Below are 21511 nucleotides of genomic sequence, written 5' to 3'. Positions count from 1 at the left end.
GGCTGCATTTGATACATTAGGGTCTCAAATGCCGCCAACAGATTTCGACAAACAGTTGAAATTTTCAAAAATTCAAAAGTTTCTGGGCGTTGTTTACCCAATTGCGATTCTTTCGGTGACCGGCTATGTAGTATGGGTCTATGTGGCCTTAATATGTGGTATGAAAATCAGTGTAATCAAATTGTTCTTCTAACTATAATCATTGTTCAGTAAATTCCAATATTAAAATCAAACATGGATATAGGGCTATGGGAGCAGGAGGTATGCTACAAAAACTGCAGCGATTAGTGGGTTCCTTTACAAGGGTATAATTAACCAAAATAGTAACATTCCTGGTTTTATTTTTTACCAGTGCGGCAATAAGCTATCTGTGCTATTTTCGAGTTCTATTCTCAAACACATCCTATTGTGGTGATACTAGTGAGTGTTCAATTCCACTTATCTGTTAGTTTATTAACAATTTAAAGATTTGGATTACTACGACAGCACAGCACCGATCTTTGTATGCGGTCCAAATGGCGCTCCTCGTATTTGCGGCACCTGTAAATGTTGGTTGCCAGACAGATCTCATCATAGCAGGGTCAGCATGAAATGTATAAAAAAGTTTGATCATTACTGTGGGTTGTATGTGCTTATGTAATGATGTCTTTTAGCTAACGGTGATCCAGCGTTGGAAAGGATATCTGTTTCAGCAATCACAAGTTTTTTTATCAATTTTTATTCTATGGAACTATTGCGTCCCTTTTTGTTTTGATCAGTACTGCCATAATGTATGCTCGTAAAGGAGAGTATCGAAGCCTTCCGGGAACCTGGATCTTCGTTCTAATTTCGTAAGTTTTTACACATGTCTACTCGTTTTTTTAACATCGTTAGTTCTGGTTTCGGCGTGCTATTCATGGGCACTTTATTATTTCGTCAAACTGTTTTTCTACTGTTAAACTTGAATAGTCATGAAGGAAGAAACTGGAAATCGAGGGTATATCATTTTAGCGTGTTTTTCCCTGAACAAATGACTAGTCGTGTTCATGTACAAAGTGATCCAGGAGATCTTCCTTGGGATTTGGGTTATTCAAAAAATTGGAGATCTGTAATGGGCGATCGTTGGTATGACTGGTTCTTACCATTTCGAAGTTCACCAGGCGATGGTATGCATTATGAATACAATCCTTCTTTTTTACACAAAATGCGCTTAAAGGCTACTTCTGCCCCATCTTAATAAGGAATTATCGCAATAATTTAGAGAAATTATTTAGTCCTTCCATGCCTCTACCCGTCGATATAAAACGTTAAGCACTTCTGCATAATGGAGCTCAATCCCTTTTTCTTTTAATAGTTGATCTACAACTAGGTAATTCTCATCTTTAATGGCAGTAATAAAATCCTTCACACTCATTTCTTTACTCGTATCTAACGAGAGCAGTTCAACAAATGATGTCAATTTTTTAAATGTCAATAATGGATAGTATGAAAATTCCAACAATATTTGCATTATATCTCTTGCAAACTGTATACCACCACGAAGACTAAATTGATGAGACATTATAATGTTACAAAACCATTTTTCGACAATTATTCCTAATTGGTATACAACCTCACGCAAAGAAGCACCTGAAAGAAGATTCTCTAAGCTTTTTAACAACACTTTTAAGGCATTTTGTATGTCCAATATCTCTGATGATACTGAGGATGTAGCAACAGCAACATTCAGCGGTTGATCTTTAATAACCCATGTATCGATGTCAGCATAGTCATTAATTAAAGGCTGTAGCATCTGTACTGCAGCACGTAAAATGAGTCGAAATGATGATGTTTTCAAAGAATCAATTTCATTCTTTATGTTGAAAAAGGAAGAATGTTCTTTGTTACCATATTGACTTCCAATTTCAATATATACTTCTTCATCTTCATAATCATCTATCCACTCTTTCAAGAGATAAAAATTGCTGTACAACTTGCACATACGCTCTACTTCAATAGCTTTGTTTTGACGAGTTGGCTGTAGCGACCCAGGTAATGCTTCGCTTTGAGAGCTTTCATGTGCTTCATAGAATGATTGAAGCCACTGCAGGTAATGTTGTAATGGTCCCAGCTGAACCTTTTCAAAAAAATTCACTTTATACTTGAAAGAAGGTAATAAAAGAAGGGTAGCATATGTTGACTCCATCATATCTCGAAAACGGACTGTAGTCTTTGTTGGAACTGTAAAACTGTAGTCATTAGCTTGATCAAGAGCCAAATCCCAAGCGTCGTTAGAAAATTTTATATCATTTAGCTTTTCATTCATTTGTTGACTTTCCAAGTTAAGCCACTTTTCATATATGAAGGGCTGACAAAACAAAAAGTCTATCAAGTAATCATGATCCGAGCCGAAATACTGTTTCAAATGAACAGTATACTGAAGAGTTTCGTGAGTTAAATGAACTAAATAATCATCAAATATTGCCGTATGAGAAAGCTTTTCCTTAACAAGATCATTAAGCATTAAAATAAAAACTGAAAATAAAGAATATGATGACACCGCTTCACATTTTTTGAGATTAACAAAGAATCCTCTCAATGAGCGAAAAGTTTTTAAGAGATATTCGTAAAACCACTCGGGTTTCGAAATTAAATTGGTTTGCCGTTTAGACATGAAGTGGTAGCGAAATTGATTTGCATAGGGTTCTACAAAAACTTCCAAGAATAGTGGATGTCCTGAATCTCCAATTGCAAAAGCATTAATAGTTCGAAGATGGTCGACAAAGCTTCTGTAAACCGTTAGGGAGTATTCTTTACCGCCCAGAGAAGGCCATTGAAAATCGAGTTTCAGCTGTTCTCGAATAATTTCTTTTAACTTCATTTTATTCTGCTCCTTCTTTTGTTTGTACAATAATTCTGTCATACGAAGAACACAGTTTGGTAATATTCCACTCCGGTCTTCTTGTGTCGATAATCGATTCCAGTCCTTTTCCAGAGAATCAATATTATTATCTTTTCCATAATCTTCGTACTTTCTCAGAAAGTTTTTAATTTCTAAGAGCAGCTCTACCGTATCACGGAGAATCGGCACCGGTTCTTCAAGCTCTGAGGCTTCAAGCCAAGCATCGTCTAATCCAATTCTCGCCTTTTTATATTCAAAATCTTCTCGTATAATTTGTTTTTCCTCGTCCGTAATCTCAGGCAGCGAATTGAGGTCTGGTAGCTGCAGTTGCTCTAGGTCTTGAACAAACTTCGTCAATTCGTCGCTTTTATAAGGCTCCCGAATCCGGAAATCAATGAAGTTGCTAAGACTTAAATCCATGCTAATAACAGTAGAATCCTTACTCCTATTTTATCTTTTCCACACTTCCAACTTTAGTATGTTGTTTTCTACGTATTTTCATTGGTATTATTGTCATTGTCACGATATGTAAAATATTACTTGATATAAGATTGAAGCATTAATATATTACAAACTGTAAACAAAGCGCAAGAAATATAATTTTAGAATTAATATACCTTTTTATTTTTTCTACCTAAGAAACTGAAAACGATTAATTAGAGATTTTGGTAAAATATATATTAAATCGAGAAAAAAAAAACAAAGGAGAAATTATATCCCCGTTGGAATCAGTTTGGAAGATTTGAATGTGAGTAAATGATGTTTTCCCTTGATTTACATATCAATCAAATTGAAATAATGGGTCTAATGACAGTCGTACACTCGAAAGGTCAAAATTATTGATATAACGACGCAAGACTAAATTATTTGCCTTCAATATACGAGATTAAACGACGCGATCTCTAGCTTCACAAACTTTAAGCGATGATATTTTTGAAACATTGAATAAGTCGTAAGAATATTTGGTCGACGAACCCATTGAACCTGCAAATGAAGATGCCTACATGTCTTTCAAACATATGCCAACAGATAAATCATGTATGTCTGCACGTATTTGTTTCATGGAACCCAGAAAAAGCACCGTCCATGGCTTTAGCAGGTTTCATCATAATCTCACTGTCTTTGAATTAAATAAATCTTAAAAATGAGAAACCGATTTTCATGTATTTGAGTAAAATGAATTCTTTAGTATATCTTGCATGTTCGTTGCAAGAACGTTCGCAACAGTCGTATTTGTCGAACGAATTGATAGGCGGATCATATCGTTTTGATAATTAGGCTCAAGCCGAAGTAAACAGCCTATATTCTGGGCATTCAGTTGAAGAATACCTGCACCAACAATGTTACTAACATTGGTATCAATTCCTGAGCATATTCCCCAGTGAAGTCCTGTAACAATTTTCATCAATCGCCTTTCGTCAAGCCTACTATTTATGCCATTTAAGCCAAAAGCCAACTGGGCTTCTCGCTCCACACCAATCAATCCCCATCTTTGAAAAAAAGTAGAGCTATCAAAGGATGTTGGCCGTAAAAATTTGGATAAAACAATAGGTAACATTAAATTGACTTTTCTCATCACACCTGCCAGAAATGAGACACGAATAATAGGTGGATCAAACAGTTCGTCGAGTCGGTCAACCGAGAACCTTTGCTGTAATTGTTTGTCGGGAGAGAATATTGTGTCTGTAAAAGATGAATCGACTTTAAAATTGGGAAATGTTCTAAGTAGAGTCGATGAAAATGAGGTATACGTTTCTGTTTTTCTATTTTCAAAGTATAATGAAAGACAGACTTGTAGATCACGAAATTCTACGAGAGCTCCTACTTGTACTTGAGAGTCCCTATACAATATACCTTTGTCTCTCCAGCAAAGACGGTAGAACCCAGGAAGACTAGAAGAGACATCAATTTCTTTCGTCGACGTTACGGAATCGGTTAAAGAAACATCCGATCTATTACTGATAGACGGCAAACTCTTTTTAGCGGGGATTGTAAAAACAGGAACTTCTTCACAAACAATGGATAAAAATTCTTTAGGAAGAGTCAATAATTGTAAGTATTCACATGCCCTTTGCTGCACTTCCGTATTTAAACTCACAGAATACCGTTTAAAAACGGCTGCGACACGCTTATGTAAATCAGGCTGTAAATTTGATAGCTTTAATAAAGCTGTCAATAAAAGAACACTAGTCCCAACAGATGATGTATGTAATTTCTTGTAAACAGTAATAAACTGCTGTAGAGGACCACTTCCTGGTTCATTGGCAATCAAATAACCATATTCTCCCAATATATAGCAACCGCTTCGGGTGAGACTATCGTGAGTTGAGTCCGACTGAAGTAGTTTAAAAAGGTTGCGAACCGCGTACTGTTGAATACTTTCATTGTTCACAATAACGCGAACAAGTTGATGCCAGACATCATCATTCACGGATTTTCCTGCAACACGAAGAAGCTGTAGATTAACATCCACATACCACTTGTAGTCATCGGCATAAATTTCAGTAAGAGAGGCAACTTTGGATATTAGATCCTCTTGAGAAACAGAATCAAGATAAGGCAAGTATATCAATAACTCATTCACCATGGTTTTAGAGTTCTCTGAGTCACACATCATATACAAAAGCTCTAAACTTTTTTTACGAATAGACACGTCTTTATAACGAAGAGACGATAATATAAGATCTTTGTGTGTTTTCAGGGAGGGTAAACTATGCCCACACGAAATTAAATAAGCTGTCGTATCAAAAGCCAGATACCTTACGTTAGGTTCTTTGTTGGAAATCATTTCACCGAGACATTTCATGCACTTTTGATAAAGTGAACCAGAGTCATCGACTGCAAATGCAAGCTTTATTGCATCAAATAGAATAGCGTTTATGACATTAAGATGCTTATTGTCTTTATAATCTTTAAAAATACTTAACATTCGGTCCAATACATTAATAAGAGTCCTCTTCGTAGTTTCATCAGTCACTTCTTCATGGCAAATTAGTAGTATACGGCAAAGATTTACTTGTAACCAAGGGCATGGGACAGAATAGTAGATATAGCCGGATGAATAGCCTCTTCCAGAAACAATTAACTTTAACTTATGGATAGCCTTTCTACAAACAAGTCCATGTAAAGATGGCTCTCTACATATAATTAAGAAGACAAAATTTGAAACGGCAAGCGAAACGTTTAAATCATCGTCATCAAGGAGCATAATTATGGGTTCTAGCAAGTCCATATCCATTATATCAGAAAACTTTCTGTATATATGAAGTAGGGAAAGGGCTGCCTTTTGACGTACAATGTTTTCAGTTGCGGCAGACATTAGCAACTGTTGTATCTCTGGATATACTGCCTCACACAACTCGCGACCTCCAAAGTTGGCTACAGCATGGAGCGCAAGAGCATTTTTATCTGGATCTAAGCTCAGCAAATCCTTCCTGATGCTATTGATGACCAACCTAATTAAATCGTGATTTTCGTTTAGAAGCAGAGCGACGGCCAAGTATCCAATTTGCTTTTCACTATACTTCGTAGCAGTAAGAAGGTTAACAGCCTCCAAGTGGCCGAAAGATATTGGATATCCCAACATATATATATACAAGAGTTTGCTGACATACTTTTTTCGATCATATGCAGAAAGTGTCGAACTTTGAAACTTAGCGCGTATTTTTGCCAATTCAATATTTATCCGCTTTTCCTCGTCTTTCTCTTCCTTCAAATTTCTTAAATCTGAAATAAACGTCTTCAATCCTTTCATTTGGTTATTAACAACCATTTTTGAAGTCTTCCAATTTATTCGTTTTCAATTCTCACTAAGTTGAATCAATCGATTTCAGTTGAAATACTATAATTTGAGATTTAATGTTTCCGCCTTCTGATATTCCATAATTCTTTCCTTCACGCTTGAGCTTGACTTACACCCGTCCCTTCAATACCGTCTTAAATCCTTCACTTTTGTTTTGTTTAAACTTATTAGTATACAGAAACTTTCAAAATTCTTCGTGTTCGATTGAAGGTATTACGAGAGTAAAATATCGTTAAAGAAAACTAAACTGTTGTAGCTAAAACTCAACCTCCCTGAAGTTTGAAGTTCGCAACATGAAGCTTCCATTTTGCGCTTCAGAGTATTTAATGATTTTCTATATTTATTCTTCTTTTCTTTAATTTTTTATTAATTAATATAGGATAAAGAAAAATACACGAAATGTTCTGAAATATTGTTTACCAACGAAAGTTAACCTAATACACTAAGCTGGGTTCAGTACTTAAAAGACCGTTAACCTCAGCTTCATTTTTGCTTACCAGGAGAAAATTTCATATTTTATTAAATCGCCTGCAATTTTGGGGGTTTGGTTTAAAAATGATAAAACTTCCACTCAGGCACGCGAGTGCTTTTTCAAGATGTCCTTCTTTACAGCTTCGATCTTTCCACCGAACGGTGCAAGCTAGCAAAGAAGCAACCATTGTACCGCCCACTGAAGTACTCTTTTCTGAAAGCAAAGGGATTGCTGAAACGGTAAAAAAAAACCTATCTGCTAATGGATTTCTGAAGGCCACTTCAGTACAAGGACGCGTTATCCAAGAAGTGCTATCAAATCAAGAAAACGCGGTCGTACAGGCGAAAACAGGAACGGGCAAAACATTAGCGTTCCTTTTGGTCGCGATTAAAGATATGCTTAAAGGAAAATCGGCTTTACATTCCAAAAAGATTCATTCTGTTATCCTCAGTCCTACGCGTGAATTGGCTTTACAAATTTTCGAAGAGGCTAAGAAGCTTACTGCTGGTACCAATATTAAAACCAGTTTCTGCATTGGTGGTAATTCAAAGGCTATGGAACAAAGAACAATTCGCAAAGGATTTGCCAATATTTTAATTGCAACTCCTGGTCGTATGAATGACCATCTCTCAAACCCCGAAGTGAGAAGCTCAATAATGGCCAACTCTTTTATTCTAGACGAGGCCGACAGGTTAATGGATATGGGATTCGCTGATACCATTAAAGATATCCATCGTGATGTAGCACGTCCTTTTACCAGAAGACTCTGTTTTAGTGCCACCATGCCTCCGAAAGTGTCAGACGTTTTTGAAGTTATCCTAGGGGATAAGATGAAGATTGTAAATTGCTTGGATCCTAATGAGCCTCCTACGCACGAACGTGTTCCTCAATTTGTCGTCCAAACAAAGTTTGATTCTTTATTTCATGACTCTCTGTCATTATTACGGGATCTTTCCAAGCAGCCATCTCCACGAATTATAGTATTTCTTCCAACCATTGGAATGGTTGATTTTGTTGCCGATCTTTTCCGGAGCCATTTAAGTATCCCGTGCTTCTCACTACACTCCCGACTTAGTACGAGTGATCGACGTCGTATCACAGATAGATTCCGTAGAGCTCCAAAAGGAATTTTGTTTGCTACCGACGTAGTTGCGCGTGGTATGGACTTTCCCAATGTTTCTCAAGTTGTGCAAATCTTTAGTCCTTCGACCCTTGACGATTACATTCATCGCATTGGCCGTACTGGAAGAGCAGGAAAGGACGGTGAGTCTTACCTAGTGGTTCCTAAACAAGAGCAACCTTTCTTACGAAGTCTTTCCAAATTACCCATACAAAATCACTCTGTTAATAAACTTTCTGACGAAGAAATAACTGACTTTAACAGGGATTTGAGTTCTTTACCTATGGAGACACGTACAGATATCATAAAGCCTTTATACTCTGCTAAATCCCACATATTCGAGAATCGTTCACAAAGTGGAGATCCAACTGAATTAGTATTGAAGTTATTTGGCCTTGAGGACGAACCCCTTGCCAAAAAGGAGTTGATGTCGAGTGTATATATAAAAAACGTCATAAGAAAGTCATCTTTTAAGGGTGATCGCGGTTTTCGTCGGGATTCCAGGCGACCATTCCAAAGAAAAGGACAAAAATCATTCAGACGATTTTAGTTATTCAAACTAAAGGCTGTAACTATATTGACAACGGTAATTATCGGTGATTTAATTTTTTTGGGTCTTATCTGTTGGTTTTTTGATCTTACTCTTAATATTCGCACATAAATATGCATAATTGAAATACTTTTCCGATCATTATAATTTACATACCCCTCCTACTTGAATTTTATCCGGGGATAATGTTTCATAGAATGCTTTGCATAACCTATTTTGGTCTAATTAGATGAAATAATAAATCTATATTAACTACAGCAAAAAACAAAGACGAAGGGAATTCCTAAATAGTCTTCTTAGATTCTGCAGATCTATAGAGTGCCAAGACTTCAGTACTCTCTCCAAAAGGGTTCGTTTTTTGTAAATGTCCAACACTATGCATGATCTCTTCAATTCTGCCGTGTAATATATGTTCACGTTCTTGCAGCAAGAATAGCGGTGTTTCTTCAACTGGGCAAAACGAAGATATGATATAGCGAAGCAAAAACCATACATGCTCAGAGAAGAAACCTACCAATAAAGAATAATATAGTTTCTGTTTCGTGAGATTTTGCATCGGGGAATACAAATAACTTATTGAAGGCATGGTAATGCTACCCATCCAACTTATGAAAGATAGACGTTGGTTCCAATCTTGAATGGATTCTATGCGTGCGCCAACCGGACGCTTTGACAACCTGCAAAGTTTGTATACGGAAGAACGAACCATTAAGTGGCTATTCACGTACATAATTAAAGGAGCTAACGGATAAATAGGAGAAAACATAACAAGATAACCAAAAATTAATACCAAGTCTTTGTAGTTGTTGTATCCATCATATTTAGAAAGTTCAGATTGCTTTCTAATAGAGTTAAGAGATTTAGCCTCAGCATCATCGTCTTGGATAGTCAAGCGCGGTTTGGTAAACTTTGATTTCACAAGTCTTTTCAAATATGAAATGATTTGAGGGACAAGCAGAGTCGTGAGATAATTAATAACCTGTGCATTTGTCAGAAAATAAAAATACTGATTGCGAAGTCTTAAAGGATTTAGTTGAAACTTGGAGTCAGTAATGAAAGAAAGCTGCATCGTCATACTGGCAGCTTTGTTTTGCAAGACATTTGACACGAGATGTTCACCAAAGGGTCCATAAATGTATGATATGAGAATTAGAGCTGTATAGGAAAGCATAAAGTGCTGTAAAAATATCTTCGAGCCTAACGACGACTGATACTTGTTCTTTGTTCTCTGATTTTCCCAAGCTGTAAGTTTTTCAGCAACTATTGTATAGATAATATTAAATGGAAGAGTGAGAATTTGGAAGATCAATGCTGGAAGAAGAGCGACCAATGGTTTGAAAGGGCCCGAATAAACCTCAGTAAGCGTTACGTCGAAACCGAAAGCAATTGATATCAAAATCAAGAGAACTATGCCTGAAATAATAAAAAGGGGAGCTGTCGTAATTAAGCTTCGCAGGACCATTTTCCAATGGGGATAGCTTGATTGTAAGGTGCCAGAGGTATTATTTACTTCTATCGAAGAAGGATGAAATTCTTCTCTACTCTTTTCGTAGTACTCACTATGATTCGTAGCCCAACGTCTGGAAAGCTGACTTTCTTTATACTTCCAAAACTGAATGAAACAAATACCCCATATAGACATTCCTATAGAGTAAATAACGGAGTATTGTTGAAGCAAAAAGTGACCTAAAACCCCCCAAAGCGATAAAAGACCAAGCATGCTCCTAAAAAAATCCTGAAATGCAAAATGAAGAGCAATCTGTAACTATTAGCCTCTAATTTCTCTACAATGAAATAATGGTATCGTCCGTAGTACTTACCTGAGAGCCATACTCAGATTTGATTTTATCCAAATCTTGGATTTTCAAAAATAATTTGAACCTCCAGGAGCTCATCCATCGTTGATCCACATTGGCATTGTGAAGAGGGTAGATATCCACTATATTCTTGTAAGGCTCTTCACTTGGGACAATGCCAAGGCAATTTTCTTTTTTTATACCGGTTATGTATTCATAAAGGACACGTATACGATCACTTGTTTCTACTAAAGCAATATCGTAAATTCGGACACTTTCCACATCGTTCAGCGATCCATAAAGGAAGGAACAAGTACGATCCTTGTTTATTAATTGAAGGACTAGTTCTGAAGGAGCTTTAACCAAGAAGAATAAATTGGTCTCTGTTCCAGGTCGAACGGCAACTTCAAACCCAGCCTTTAACAACTCTCGAAGGACTGCGCGAACTGTCTTTTCACTCTCCTGACTTTTGGCGTTTATTTCTACAACTAAGTCAGGAGTGTTCACGATTTCTGTAGAGATTCGACTTTCATCGAGCTTTTCCATATTCACCGGCAGCTTTTGGCTTGTCAGTGAATGGTTGGTAATGTCTGAGTAAACTTCCATACGTAAAGTGAGGCTAAGCTACAATTCAAATAACAGTCTTTTTTACTGTGCATTCTATTTGATCAAATTAAAAATGATAATTTATTTTGATTTGTTTTATATTACATGGAAAAGCATTCAACTCCTTTTGATGAACGCAAATAGGAATCAATGATTCCAATCAATCCTGTAAATTTCTAAACAAAATAATAAATCCATTTCGTAAACACTATTATACCAAAAACATATACCCAATAATCATGCGCTTTGACGCATAATAAACGAATCCTAAACAGATATTACATGTGCATTATACCCGGTATCCCAAATTTGTTGTAGTTTATCAGCTTATTCTTCTTCGCCTGTTTCAATGAGGCGTTTTCCCGTAACAGAAGTTGATCCCGCTTCTGCACGAGCTTCCTTAACGGCCTTGTCCATCGCATGTTCAAAGTCATCCATGCCACTGGTAGAGGCGTACTGGAGCACAAGATGACGACCAAGCAAGTGTGTATGTTTCAAAGCGTTCATAGCATTTTCAGCTTCACGAGCTGTAACAAACTCAGCGAAAGCAAAACCCCGCGCACTTCTATCAAATTTTCGAGGTACACGAACAGAACGCAGCTGTCCGTAAGCCCCAAATAAGGACTGTATATCTTTCTTCGAAGCTTCGAAGGGCAAGTTTTTAACAAGAATCTTAGTTCCCTTTGGCTTGGAAGAATCCCGCTTTCTCGTTTCTGCTGCCGCATCAGCCCCTTGATGAGACAATTTGATTTCAAGCTTATGCCCTGCCAAGACAAACCCATTCATGGCTTGCATAGCCGCAACAGCAAACTGCTTATTTTTAAATTCAACGAATCCAAAACCCATACTAAGAAATTGACCAGGACGCTTTGGATCTGGTTTTGCACGGATAACAGCAGATAAATACCCCTCCAAAGGTTTAAAGATGCTTTGAAATTCTGATTGTTTAGTTGAAAAATTCAAATTCTTAACGTAGAGCGTGGCAGTATCGACAGAGTCAACGTCCTCAGATTCCAATTCCTTAGCAGACTGGGTGGTGATTGCATTAGTTTCAACAGCAACTTCAGGCTCGTGAGCACGAGCCTTCTTGTAAGCTGTTTGAAACACGTCTTTAGGTGCTTTTTCTAAATACAAAATGGAACTTTTAATCCTAGTATAAGCCAACTTACCAAACGCTTGTCGAGCATCAGGAGCATTAATAAATTCAATGACGGCTATAGTACCAGCCGGAGGAATCAAAACTCTTCCTAGTTCACCGTACTGACCAAAGAGAGAGGTCAGCTCCTCAGCACTAGTACCGTAGGGAAAATTTTTCGCCAAAATTACATTATCAGAACGCGCACTGTTTTTAAAAGCATCTAAATCAACCCCATGCTCCTCAAAAAATCGCTTGGTCTCTTGAATGATGTGCGTTTCAGACAGAGCTTGACGGACAGCCGAGACAGAAGAAGTAGGATCTAAAATGTCGGTTTTCTTTACGCCTAACCTGGAAGCTAGGGATGTTACCACAGCGTCATTATTCATGTACAGTGTATTCCAGCTAAAGGTGGAACTTGCAGCAGTTTGTTTTCTCTTCAATTCCTTTTGTTTCTTTAAAGGAAGCTTGCTTAAAGCAAATTCATCTTGAACGATATCGTGACGAGCTTTAGCAGGCAGAATGTGCAGTAAACGTCCCTGAAAAGGTCTTCCGTCCAACTCTTGAAAAGCTTGTACGGCATTTTCTGCATTGCGAAACTCCACATATGCAAACCCTTTCGGAGCATTCGTGCGTTTATCTATCGGCATATGAACTTGTTCCAGTGCACCAAAACGTTGAAAATGAGCACTTATGTCTTCTTCGGTGCAACTGTACGTAAGATTTCTCAAAAACAAACGCTTGGTTTCTTCAATTTTTTCGATAGTTTGATCATAATCGTTCATTTCAGGTTGAGCCTCTTCTTCATGAGAAGAGGAAGGCTTCTCTGCTTCCGATAACTTCACTTCAGATGGAGCGGCCGCCTCTGAAACATTCTGATCTTCACCGGCCTGTGTCTCTTCTTCATTTTCACGAATTCTAGTTCTATGAAGACGAAGCCATTCTTCATCTGACAAAGGTTTTTTCTCGGTATGTTCAGTGTCCTCTCCGCTCTTGTTGGAATCATCTCGATCAGCATCAGACTCATCATTACCTTCTGTGTCTTCAACAACATCTTGAGGACGTCCATCAATCACCATGGAAGCACCATATTTATCGGATACCGGTTGTTCATCTTTATCTGTCTGCTGGCGTTTAGCAAATGGAAGCTCCTGGTATTCATCATCTTCCTCATTTGTTTCGGCTACAGAAGGCTGGTTGTTCAAAGTGTAATCTTCATTATCCCAAGTACGGGAGTTACTAGTAGCTGTAGAAAGTTGCAAGAAAGTGCGTGCCTTATCATCTTGAAGGGTATCTATAAACTTTCTCTTCAGCTTCTTCTCATGTCGCTCTTTTTCTTTTTCCTCTAATTCCTTTTGCTTTTGAATCTTTTTCTCTTGCTCTATAGTCTTCAGTTCTTTTGTCTTTGCTGAATGCTTACTCCATGGCCGTAATTTTTCGTTTGCAGTTTGATAGTCTAGTGCAACACGAACCTGTACCCGCGAGCTGTCTATGAAGGAACGATCCAAATAACGAACTGTCTTCTCCGCATCTTGTTCGTTTTTAAATCCAATGAACGCAAATCTTCGGCTTACACCATCTTTTGTCTTTGCAACGCTGACATCTGTAATTTCAACGTCCAAATTGGACTGCGACTTTAAATACTTGGATAATTGTTCTTTTTCATAGTAACTTGGAAGGTTTTTGACGATGATTCGCGACATGACACGCTCCCAAAATGCCAATGCCTAATTTTGCGAAGTGTAGTTTTTTGACAAAAGACAAGGCGAAGAATAGAAAAGAAATACTAATAATGAAAAATACCAAACTCCAGCAAAGGTTACAATATTACGCTCCACGTTGTTAAGGAATACCGAACGTATTCGAACGCACTAAGGGCTAGCAACAAGTAGGATGCGGCGCTGGTTTCTTGTGAATAGCCAAACTCTTTGAGGAAGCGGATTCAAAAGTTCAAACAATGTCAAGGATCCCAGTGGGAAGTCATGATGGTTTAGAAACAGATGAAGTGCTTGATCCGCAGCTGAGCTATGAACTTGCAAACGAGGTTTCGAGAGATGACCACGAAGACACCTATGGGGATGACATTTGGGAGTCTGAAGATTTGCAACCGGTAATGCAGGAAGGACATTCATCAGAATCACTTTCAGAGTATCCATCAAAGGATTTGACTGAAAAAAAATATTCTCCGTACCATGATGAACAGGTGTCTATGGCACAACGTTCGTATCCTTCGGAATCCCCATTTGGCAGTGCCTCTTCCCTCAATTCTATGGAATCTCCCATGCCATTACAATCTTCAACGCTTCTTTGGGACCCTAGTGTGAAAGAAGTGGATGATATTTTACATAATGAGGACTTCCATGACGGTCGAGATTTTAATGTGTTCACACTTCGTGGTTTTGTTAATATTTTAACCCTTATTTTACTTAGTTGTGGACTTTTGATGCTTTTCATCGGCTATCCAATTTTGTCCGCGGTGAACGTCGAAAAGCAAAGGAAAAAGCAAGAGGCTTAATCTGTCTATCCCTCTCCCCTCTTTTCTTTCTTGCTTACTTGCTTGATTCATTCTTCTTTTTCCTTTGAACACTCTACTCGCTGCTTATCAACCTTCTTTTATATATTTCCTTCTTTCCTCGGGTTGTTAAACCTGGTACATGTCGTTCCTTTGGTTTCTATCTCTTTCATCTTTAAATTTATGATGCATAGTTCTTTTGAAGCAGTTAGTTTGGATAAGATTCGACGGTTCCTTTTACCAAGTGCACGATTTCTCTTGGATTCAATCCTTTTCCATTCTGCCGCTCGTCAGCTTTTCTTTATCTCTTCTATTCTTTCCTCGACACACTCTGCACTTAATATATTGATCGTTGCATAATTTGCATAATAACTTCATCCATATACACATCTTTTCTCTTCTTTTTTATTTTTTTTTTTTCATATTCATCTTCTTACTAAGTTGTTCAAGCGTTAATTCTCGAAAGGAAAACAAGTGTCGTTACGATTATCCCATTGCATGAAAGATGCCCTCCAATGTCTTTTTAGAGTCCTTTTGACCGTGTCATACAGTATAGTACGAAATGAATGTTTGTTGCATTATAAATTGTTGTTAAGAGTAGGATATCTGTAGTTGGATCTCATCGCTTTTCGCTTGTCAACAGGTAAGCGTGCGTTGACCGTGATTGTAGTATTTAAGACAAGATCCTCCAGGAAGTGACATGAAATTGTAGAGCGACAATACCTTTCGTTTGTGGTGTCTTTTCTTTTGCATCTCTCTTTTTTATTCCCTTTGTAATAGTTATCTTTCTCCATTTATAGTTATCATACTACCGTAACATCATAAGCTAATTACCGCACATTCACCTTTCGCTTTGGTAACTGTATTCTGAGCTTATTATGTTTTGTCAATGCATAGAAAGCCCTTTTGGTATTTCTATGGGGACTGTTTTACTTTTTGGCTTTGAATGCTTATCAATGCTATCAAATGATTCCCAGGCTTCCTATTTTATATTAGAGCCCTTCCAGCCCTTTCTGGACTCTGCCAAATACTCTCTACCTGCTTCCTTATAGTGCCTATGTATTACGAGGTTAACATATCATAGAAAGGTCGAAACGTTTCTTTACCTCTTTCTTTTTGGTATACTTCATCTTTTTTTCTGCAGAAAGCAAAATATCCAGAAGCGTGGATGATATAAGAGTCTCCGTTTTGCTAAGCATTTCTTTCTGCTAAGCGACCCTTTAGGAATTAATCTATATTAGCTTGTTTTAATTTTTTTATTCCTTGACAATGCCTTTGTGCTCTTAAAGTCACGCCCAAATTTTAGTCAATCATTATTTCGGCTTGCCTGTAAACGGATCTCTACTGACACTCACACGTAAACAAAGGTGCAACTTCGAAATACTTTGTCTCGGGTTTACCATTGGAAGAAACACTTACAAACGGTAGCTTATCATAAAAGAGTATTGTTTACAAAGAAACTCAACTAAAACTAATCTGTACTGAGAAAAGACCTTTGATTTTCGTTTCCCTATGCTTTTTACTAGAGTCTTTACGCAACTTGAGCGAATCCAGCAAACCTCGCTTGTTGGCTCTCGAAATTTTTCCATTCATGCATCATGCATGTTTTCAAATCTCGGAATTTACCCACAGCCTCCTAAAATACCTTCTAGCTTTGCTATGATATCCCCTGTCTTTTCAAATGTACACCACCGTAAACCAAATGGTTCTTTCCATACTTTTCCTATTTCATACAACAAAAGCTCTCTCTCAAAAAGGGCTGCTTCTTCTACACCCAACACGCTTCATTCCGATATCGCATGGCAGGCAATGACAACTCAAAAGCCGTTTCGTATTTACCAAGCTGAAAACGATAAAACATATCGTTTTTTGTATCTGCTTTTCCTGGCCACCACTCTAAATGCTGCCTTCTTTGCTACCCTCACTGGATTAGATATGTATCGTTCTGGTGAACTGGGTTTCCAGAATTGGTACACCTATACTTACTCTGAGAAAGTCATGAGAATTGGTTCTTGCTTAGTGATTCCGTTGCTATACTTGGCAACTGCTTTTCTATTTTTTCTGCCACGAAGAACCGTTCATTCCGTTTACGCATTGCCTGCACGTCAAATTGAATTCAAGACCGGTCTTCCCGGACCCAACAATCACCTCTATTTCGAAAAGTCTATAAAGCTTCCACGCAATGAAGTGTTCATACTTTCACAATCTCTTGATAAAAATCCCATGGTTATGAAAGTAAATGGTACGCGTTTTTTTTATCTCTTGGACACGAATGGAAACTTCACGGGTGGATCTAAGAACATTCTATCTTGTTTAATTCCAACACAAAAGTTGCGTGGTTAAAGGGTAACTTGGAACGAAGATTCTACGCAAGACATACGATACGGTGGTGACCAATCTAGACTCAATCTATTTGTATATTGGAAAAAACAAAAAAAAATCAAAATTTATTAATTCGACGAGCGGATCTCTTTTAATATACAGGAAAACGTTTGTTTCACCAATGTTAAAACACGTATTCGGTTTACGCCTTCGTGATTGTCCCATATGACATTCGACAATCTAGAATAAATTAAGTCCAACCATTCCATCTTTAAGCCAGAAGTAGCATTAGCAAATTCTTCTGCTAACCGCTCCACGGTTTCGGATTCTTTTCTGTAGTTGGAAGACTCGACCGGATTATTCGGAAGATATGTCAAACTCTTCTTGTTTGGAAAACCCAGCCCAGAAAAGTTTTGAGAAACAGGAATATTTTCCTTCCCAACTTGTAGCTTCAAAATTTCTTTTTCTTCACTTCCGTCTTCATCTTCAGGAGAAGAGCTGGGGATTTCTAGTTCACCAGAATATCGTATATTGTTTTCGGGTGTTGTGTCATTCGCATTCGCATTAACATTATTATTCATTAGTCTTCGATTCATGTCTCTGTTTTCATCTTGGCCTTCTTTGGAAGATCTTTTCTTTTTACGCGTAATTTCTCGTTCTTCCATCTCTTGGCATTCATATATGAAAACTTGATCAATCATCTCTTCCAAATTAAGTTCTGCGCTTAAATACAACTCCTTGGCCTTTGGTTTCAATGTTGGATCACCAAAGTGATTTACATCGTCCAGAATGGATTTCAAATCACGAAGAAATCGCTGAGGTGTACAGTAAAAGCCCGACCAAATACGTCGATCAACCTCTGCTAGATTCATCATGCTGAAGGAGGCACCATCTTCACGTCGTATCACCCTATTACCTTCTATATAATACGGAAAATCTTCAGGTGAAGTTTCAAGAGATGGCCCAATCTCATCATCTCCTGGGTAAATCTCGTCCAAATCCTAAAGGGTTAGTTTGACTATAAGTAAATGGTAACATACCACAATCGGCTTCTTAAATTTCTTGTAACGAGAGCGAAGCAAATCCATGATGGATAATAACTTGATTTTCAGTTTATTCTTTATTTTTCTGTTGTTCAACCGTTCCTGTTTTTCACGATTTTTAGTAATATTAAAGATATCATGAGAAATAGGAGCAATTGGTAACTGTTCCCAGTGAGAAGGGCTAGTATACTCATTGTGTGTCAAGGGCAGCGCCAAAATTTTGTTTAAAATGTTTAAAAAGAAAGAATTTCTGGAAGCATATGATGGTAATGATAATTTGAAGTGTTCGGATGAATTACTGGGAAACCAAGAACGAACGACTTCCGGTAAATCATTATATGTTGTATTGGCTACGCCTATCAGCATTACGGGTTCCGTAGGAATCAAAGAGTTTAACAGCAAGCTGAAAATATCCAAAAAGTTTTGTGAAAACAAAACGGGCCATTGCTCAACATTGTTGACGAAGATAATGCTGGGAGATTGTTGTCTAGCAGAAGCGAATATATTTATAAGGGAAGAATTAAGGGAAACTTCTGAATCCATTAATAACTTTGAAATATCAAGAGACTGCACGTATATCCCGTCCAAAGAACCAAATAAGTCGGTATTCAAATACGACTGACCGTAACCTTGATGACCGGTAATTATTAAACGAGGACGAAAAACCATAGTTTTTTTTAAAGAATAAATTTCTTTTTGTTTTTTGATTTCCGACAACGATATATTTTGAAAAGACGACGACTTAGAAGGAAGAGTGTCTAATCTAAGTAAGTGCGATATTTTCATCGAAAGTAGATCAAAAGTTTCTTTAAGAAGCAATTTATGAGAATCGGAAATAGATGATTTTGGAATTACGCTCCCTCTCTGCGTAGAAACATTCAGCTTTTCCAATGCGCGTTCGAAATCGAGAGCATTGACCTCAATTTTGTTCGGCGATATTAAATATTTTTCAGAAGAATGATATATTTGAGGGTAACACCTGCGTACGGCTTGTAATGCTGCCTCAGTACACAAAGCTTTCAAGTCGGCACCACCGTAACCAGAGGTGGCCGTCGCCAGATCCGACAGATACTTTTCAGACAGGTAAGGAGAACAATGCTTCGTATGTAGTTGAAGTATTTTCATACGTGCTTCATGGTTTGGCAAAGAGAAATAGAATTCGCGATCAAACCTGCCGGGCCTCCTTAAAGCTGAATCAATATCGTTGGGTCTGTTGGTGGCCCCAATGACTACGACTTGGCCGCGACTATCCAAACCATCCATTAAAGCGAGCAAAGTAGATACGATCGAGCTATGAGTCTGATCTTGGCGAGAAGTACGTGTTGGAGCTAGACCATCAATTTCGTCAAAGAAAATAATACTGGGCTGTGCTTTCTTTGCTTCTTCAAATAACAAACGCAATTGACGTTCCGCCTCGCCGACCCATTTGCTCAAACAATCAGAACCTTTTCTAAGGAAAAAACTGACTTTCTGGTTTCCGACAGAGCAATTTGCTGCCAATGCTCTAGCCATTAATGTTTTGCCCGTTCCAGGAGGACCATGAAATAAGACACCTCTTGGTGGGGTCATACGAAAGTGTAAAAATATCTCAGGATACAAAAGTGGAAGTAGAACCATTTCCTTAAGTTGAAGAATTACATCCTCAAGACCACCAATATTATCAAAGCTTAAAGCTTCTTCAGTTGCAAAAGGATCATCTTTCTTAATAGTCCTCCGATCCACTTGCCCAAACGAATGAGATATTGAAGAGGACACATTCTCATCATTTCGTGAAGGAGTCATTGAACTAATGGTTTTCTTTGGTGTAACGTTGACGTCGAAAGAAAATTCCGAGTCTGAATGTGTGGAATCATTAAAACTTTCATCGTTACCGACACCCAGAGGAAGGCTAGCAAAAGCATTAAGAGAAGTTAGATGAGAAGGAGGGTAAGACGTTTTGGTAGGTGGAGTGAAGACTGTTTCTTCAGAAAAATCTACCATCTCGTGGGTTGGACGAGCAGATCGGTTTCGAAGTTTATTACGAACATTTAGAGGAGACTTATTTGAAGATTCGACGCTGCTGCGGGTTTGCACGCGAGAGCTTCTACGTAAAGGCTGACTGAGACGTCTCTTTTTAGGAGGTCTACCTCGACCGCGTTTAATAGGAGGTGAAGATTGTATATAATCATTAGAAGAATCGGATTTTAAGAACTGAGATTGCTCTGTGTTTATAAGCTCGTCCTGGTCATTGTCAGAATGGGGACTGTCGATGGGATCATGGAAGTCGATATCATCCTCATCAGTAGCAGACTTTGGAGGTGAAAGAGTATGAGACGCTTTATCGACTTTGGAAGGCGAAATGATATCAAGTTCATCTTGGTCATCCTCCTGGGAATCCTGTTCGGCTCTTTGAAAGGGCAAGTGATCAGGTAGCAAATCGTCTTCGTATGGCGGGGAGATTGGTTTTGTTTCGGGATGAGCTTGTAAAGGAATAATAGGAATCGATTTTGAAGGAGTCTTAATGCCTTTCAGATGCTGATGCTTCTGAAATCTAGCTGCTTGGGAGGATGGATGAATGGCAACGGAGAAAGTAGATTTGGGACGACTTTGTTTTCCTTGGAAAGGAGACCTCTGCCCAACTTGTGATAAATTTCTTAAAGATGAAAAGCTAGAGTCAGAAGAATCATCCTGTTCAGAAGAATTGAATTGGTCAGGAACTTCAGAACGAGAATAATAGGCATGTAAATTCGCTTCCGACTGCTGAGTTTTGGAATAATAATCATCATCTTCGTCGTCTTCATCATCGTCATAACGGGCGTGTATTGCACGGATATTTCTGCGCATCTTCTTGAAAGGTTATAAATAGAATTGAGGATATGTGAAAAAAGATTGGGCGAGTACCCAAGAATTAAAAAAACCAGTCGAAATCGGAGGAAAATATAAGTGGATGCACAAGCAAATCAAAAAAATGGCAACTAGCAAAAGATTATAGCATAAATTATACAAAAGGAACGAAGGTCACGCCGACAAAAAAGACCATGGATGGTTAAATGCTCATCAATATCGTGTTAGAGATGGAACTTTTGGGGAATCCCACTTGTATTATCTGGAGCAATGATCCTATAGCTGCACAAGGAACAAGCACGAACGAAGAATAAATGGCTAAACTTTGTTCAAATGAATTCGAGTTCTAGGAAAGAAAGAGAGAATAAAAGTTAGATATTGAAAAGACTAAAATAAGATCACTGAGCTATGGTTCAAAGAATTTATTACACTCTGTTGAAGCTAAAGTTCATCTCAGAAGTAGGATGGAA

At 38.0% G+C, this 21511-nt stretch overlaps 9 protein-coding genes across 9 annotated transcripts; 4 read left to right on the top strand and 5 right to left on the bottom strand.

Annotated features, from left to right (window-relative positions):
- Positions 1–28: 28 nt before the first annotated feature.
- Positions 29–1216, top strand: SOCG_00075 (vacuolar membrane palmitoyltransferase; the record flags this gene model as incomplete). Its single annotated transcript, XM_013162495.1, has 6 exons — positions 29–158; positions 211–261; positions 325–420; positions 468–624; positions 669–830; positions 874–1216. The coding sequence occupies 6 exons, from the start codon at positions 29–31 to the stop codon at positions 1214–1216; spliced, it is 939 nt and encodes a 312-aa protein (XP_013017949.1).
- A 33-nt stretch (positions 1217–1249) lies between these two features.
- SOCG_00074 (RINT1 family protein) lies at positions 1250–3280 on the bottom strand (the record flags this gene model as incomplete). The annotated part of the gene is made up of 1 exon (XM_013162494.1): positions 1250–3280. One exon carries the CDS (start codon positions 3278–3280, stop codon positions 1250–1252), a length of 2031 nt encoding a protein of 676 aa, XP_013017948.1.
- A 166-nt stretch (positions 3281–3446) lies between these two features.
- Positions 3447–6944, bottom strand: SOCG_00073 (AP-2 adaptor complex subunit Alp3). Its single transcript, XM_013162493.1, has one exon. The coding sequence runs from the start codon at positions 6630–6632 to the stop codon at positions 4020–4022; it is 2613 nt and encodes an 870-aa protein (XP_013017947.1). The 5' UTR covers positions 6633–6944; the 3' UTR covers positions 3447–4019.
- Positions 6945–7133: 189 nt separating this feature from the next.
- SOCG_00072 (ATP-dependent RNA helicase Mss116) lies at positions 7134–9048 on the top strand. Its single transcript, XM_013162492.1, has one exon. It carries the CDS (start codon positions 7218–7220, stop codon positions 8802–8804), a length of 1587 nt encoding a protein of 528 aa, XP_013017946.1. The 5' UTR covers positions 7134–7217; the 3' UTR covers positions 8805–9048.
- On the bottom strand, positions 8961–11205 carry SOCG_00071 (membrane transporter). The gene is made up of 2 exons (XM_013162491.1): positions 10625–11205; positions 8961–10563 (listed from the first exon to the last, which is right to left on the bottom strand). Exons 1-2 carry the CDS (start codon positions 11144–11146, stop codon positions 9088–9090), a joined length of 1998 nt encoding a protein of 665 aa, XP_013017945.1. The 5' UTR covers positions 11147–11205; the 3' UTR covers positions 8961–9087.
- A 328-nt stretch (positions 11206–11533) lies between these two features.
- On the bottom strand, positions 11534–14044 carry SOCG_00070 (RNA-binding protein Mrd1; the record flags this gene model as incomplete). The annotated part of the gene is made up of 1 exon (XM_013162490.1): positions 11534–14044. The coding sequence occupies one exon, from the start codon at positions 14042–14044 to the stop codon at positions 11534–11536; it is 2511 nt and encodes an 836-aa protein (XP_013017944.1).
- Positions 14045–14298: 254 nt separating this feature from the next.
- Positions 14299–14856, top strand: SOCG_00069 (beta-glucan synthesis-associated protein; the record flags this gene model as incomplete). The annotated part of the gene is made up of 1 exon (XM_013162489.1): positions 14299–14856. One exon carries the CDS (start codon positions 14299–14301, stop codon positions 14854–14856), a length of 558 nt encoding a protein of 185 aa, XP_013017943.1.
- Positions 14857–16365: 1509 nt separating this feature from the next.
- On the top strand, positions 16366–17196 carry SOCG_00068 (uncharacterized protein; the record flags this gene model as incomplete). Its single annotated transcript, XM_013162488.1, has 1 exon — positions 16366–17196. One exon carries the CDS (start codon positions 16366–16368, stop codon positions 17194–17196), a length of 831 nt encoding a protein of 276 aa, XP_013017942.1.
- Positions 17197–17303: 107 nt separating this feature from the next.
- On the bottom strand, positions 17304–21041 carry SOCG_00067 (ATPase with bromodomain protein; the record flags this gene model as incomplete). The annotated part of the gene is made up of 2 exons (XM_013162487.1): positions 17304–18176; positions 18216–21041. 2 exons carry the CDS (start codon positions 21039–21041, stop codon positions 17304–17306), a joined length of 3699 nt encoding a protein of 1232 aa, XP_013017941.1.
- Positions 21042–21511: the final 470 nt, after the last annotated feature.

Source organism: Schizosaccharomyces octosporus (assembly GCF_000150505.1).
Source record: "Schizosaccharomyces octosporus yFS286 unplaced genomic scaffold supercont6.2, whole genome shotgun sequence".
NCBI lineage: Eukaryota > Fungi > Ascomycota > Schizosaccharomycetes > Schizosaccharomycetales > Schizosaccharomycetaceae > Schizosaccharomyces > Schizosaccharomyces octosporus.
This window is presented reverse-complemented; position numbering and strand designations above follow the sequence as displayed.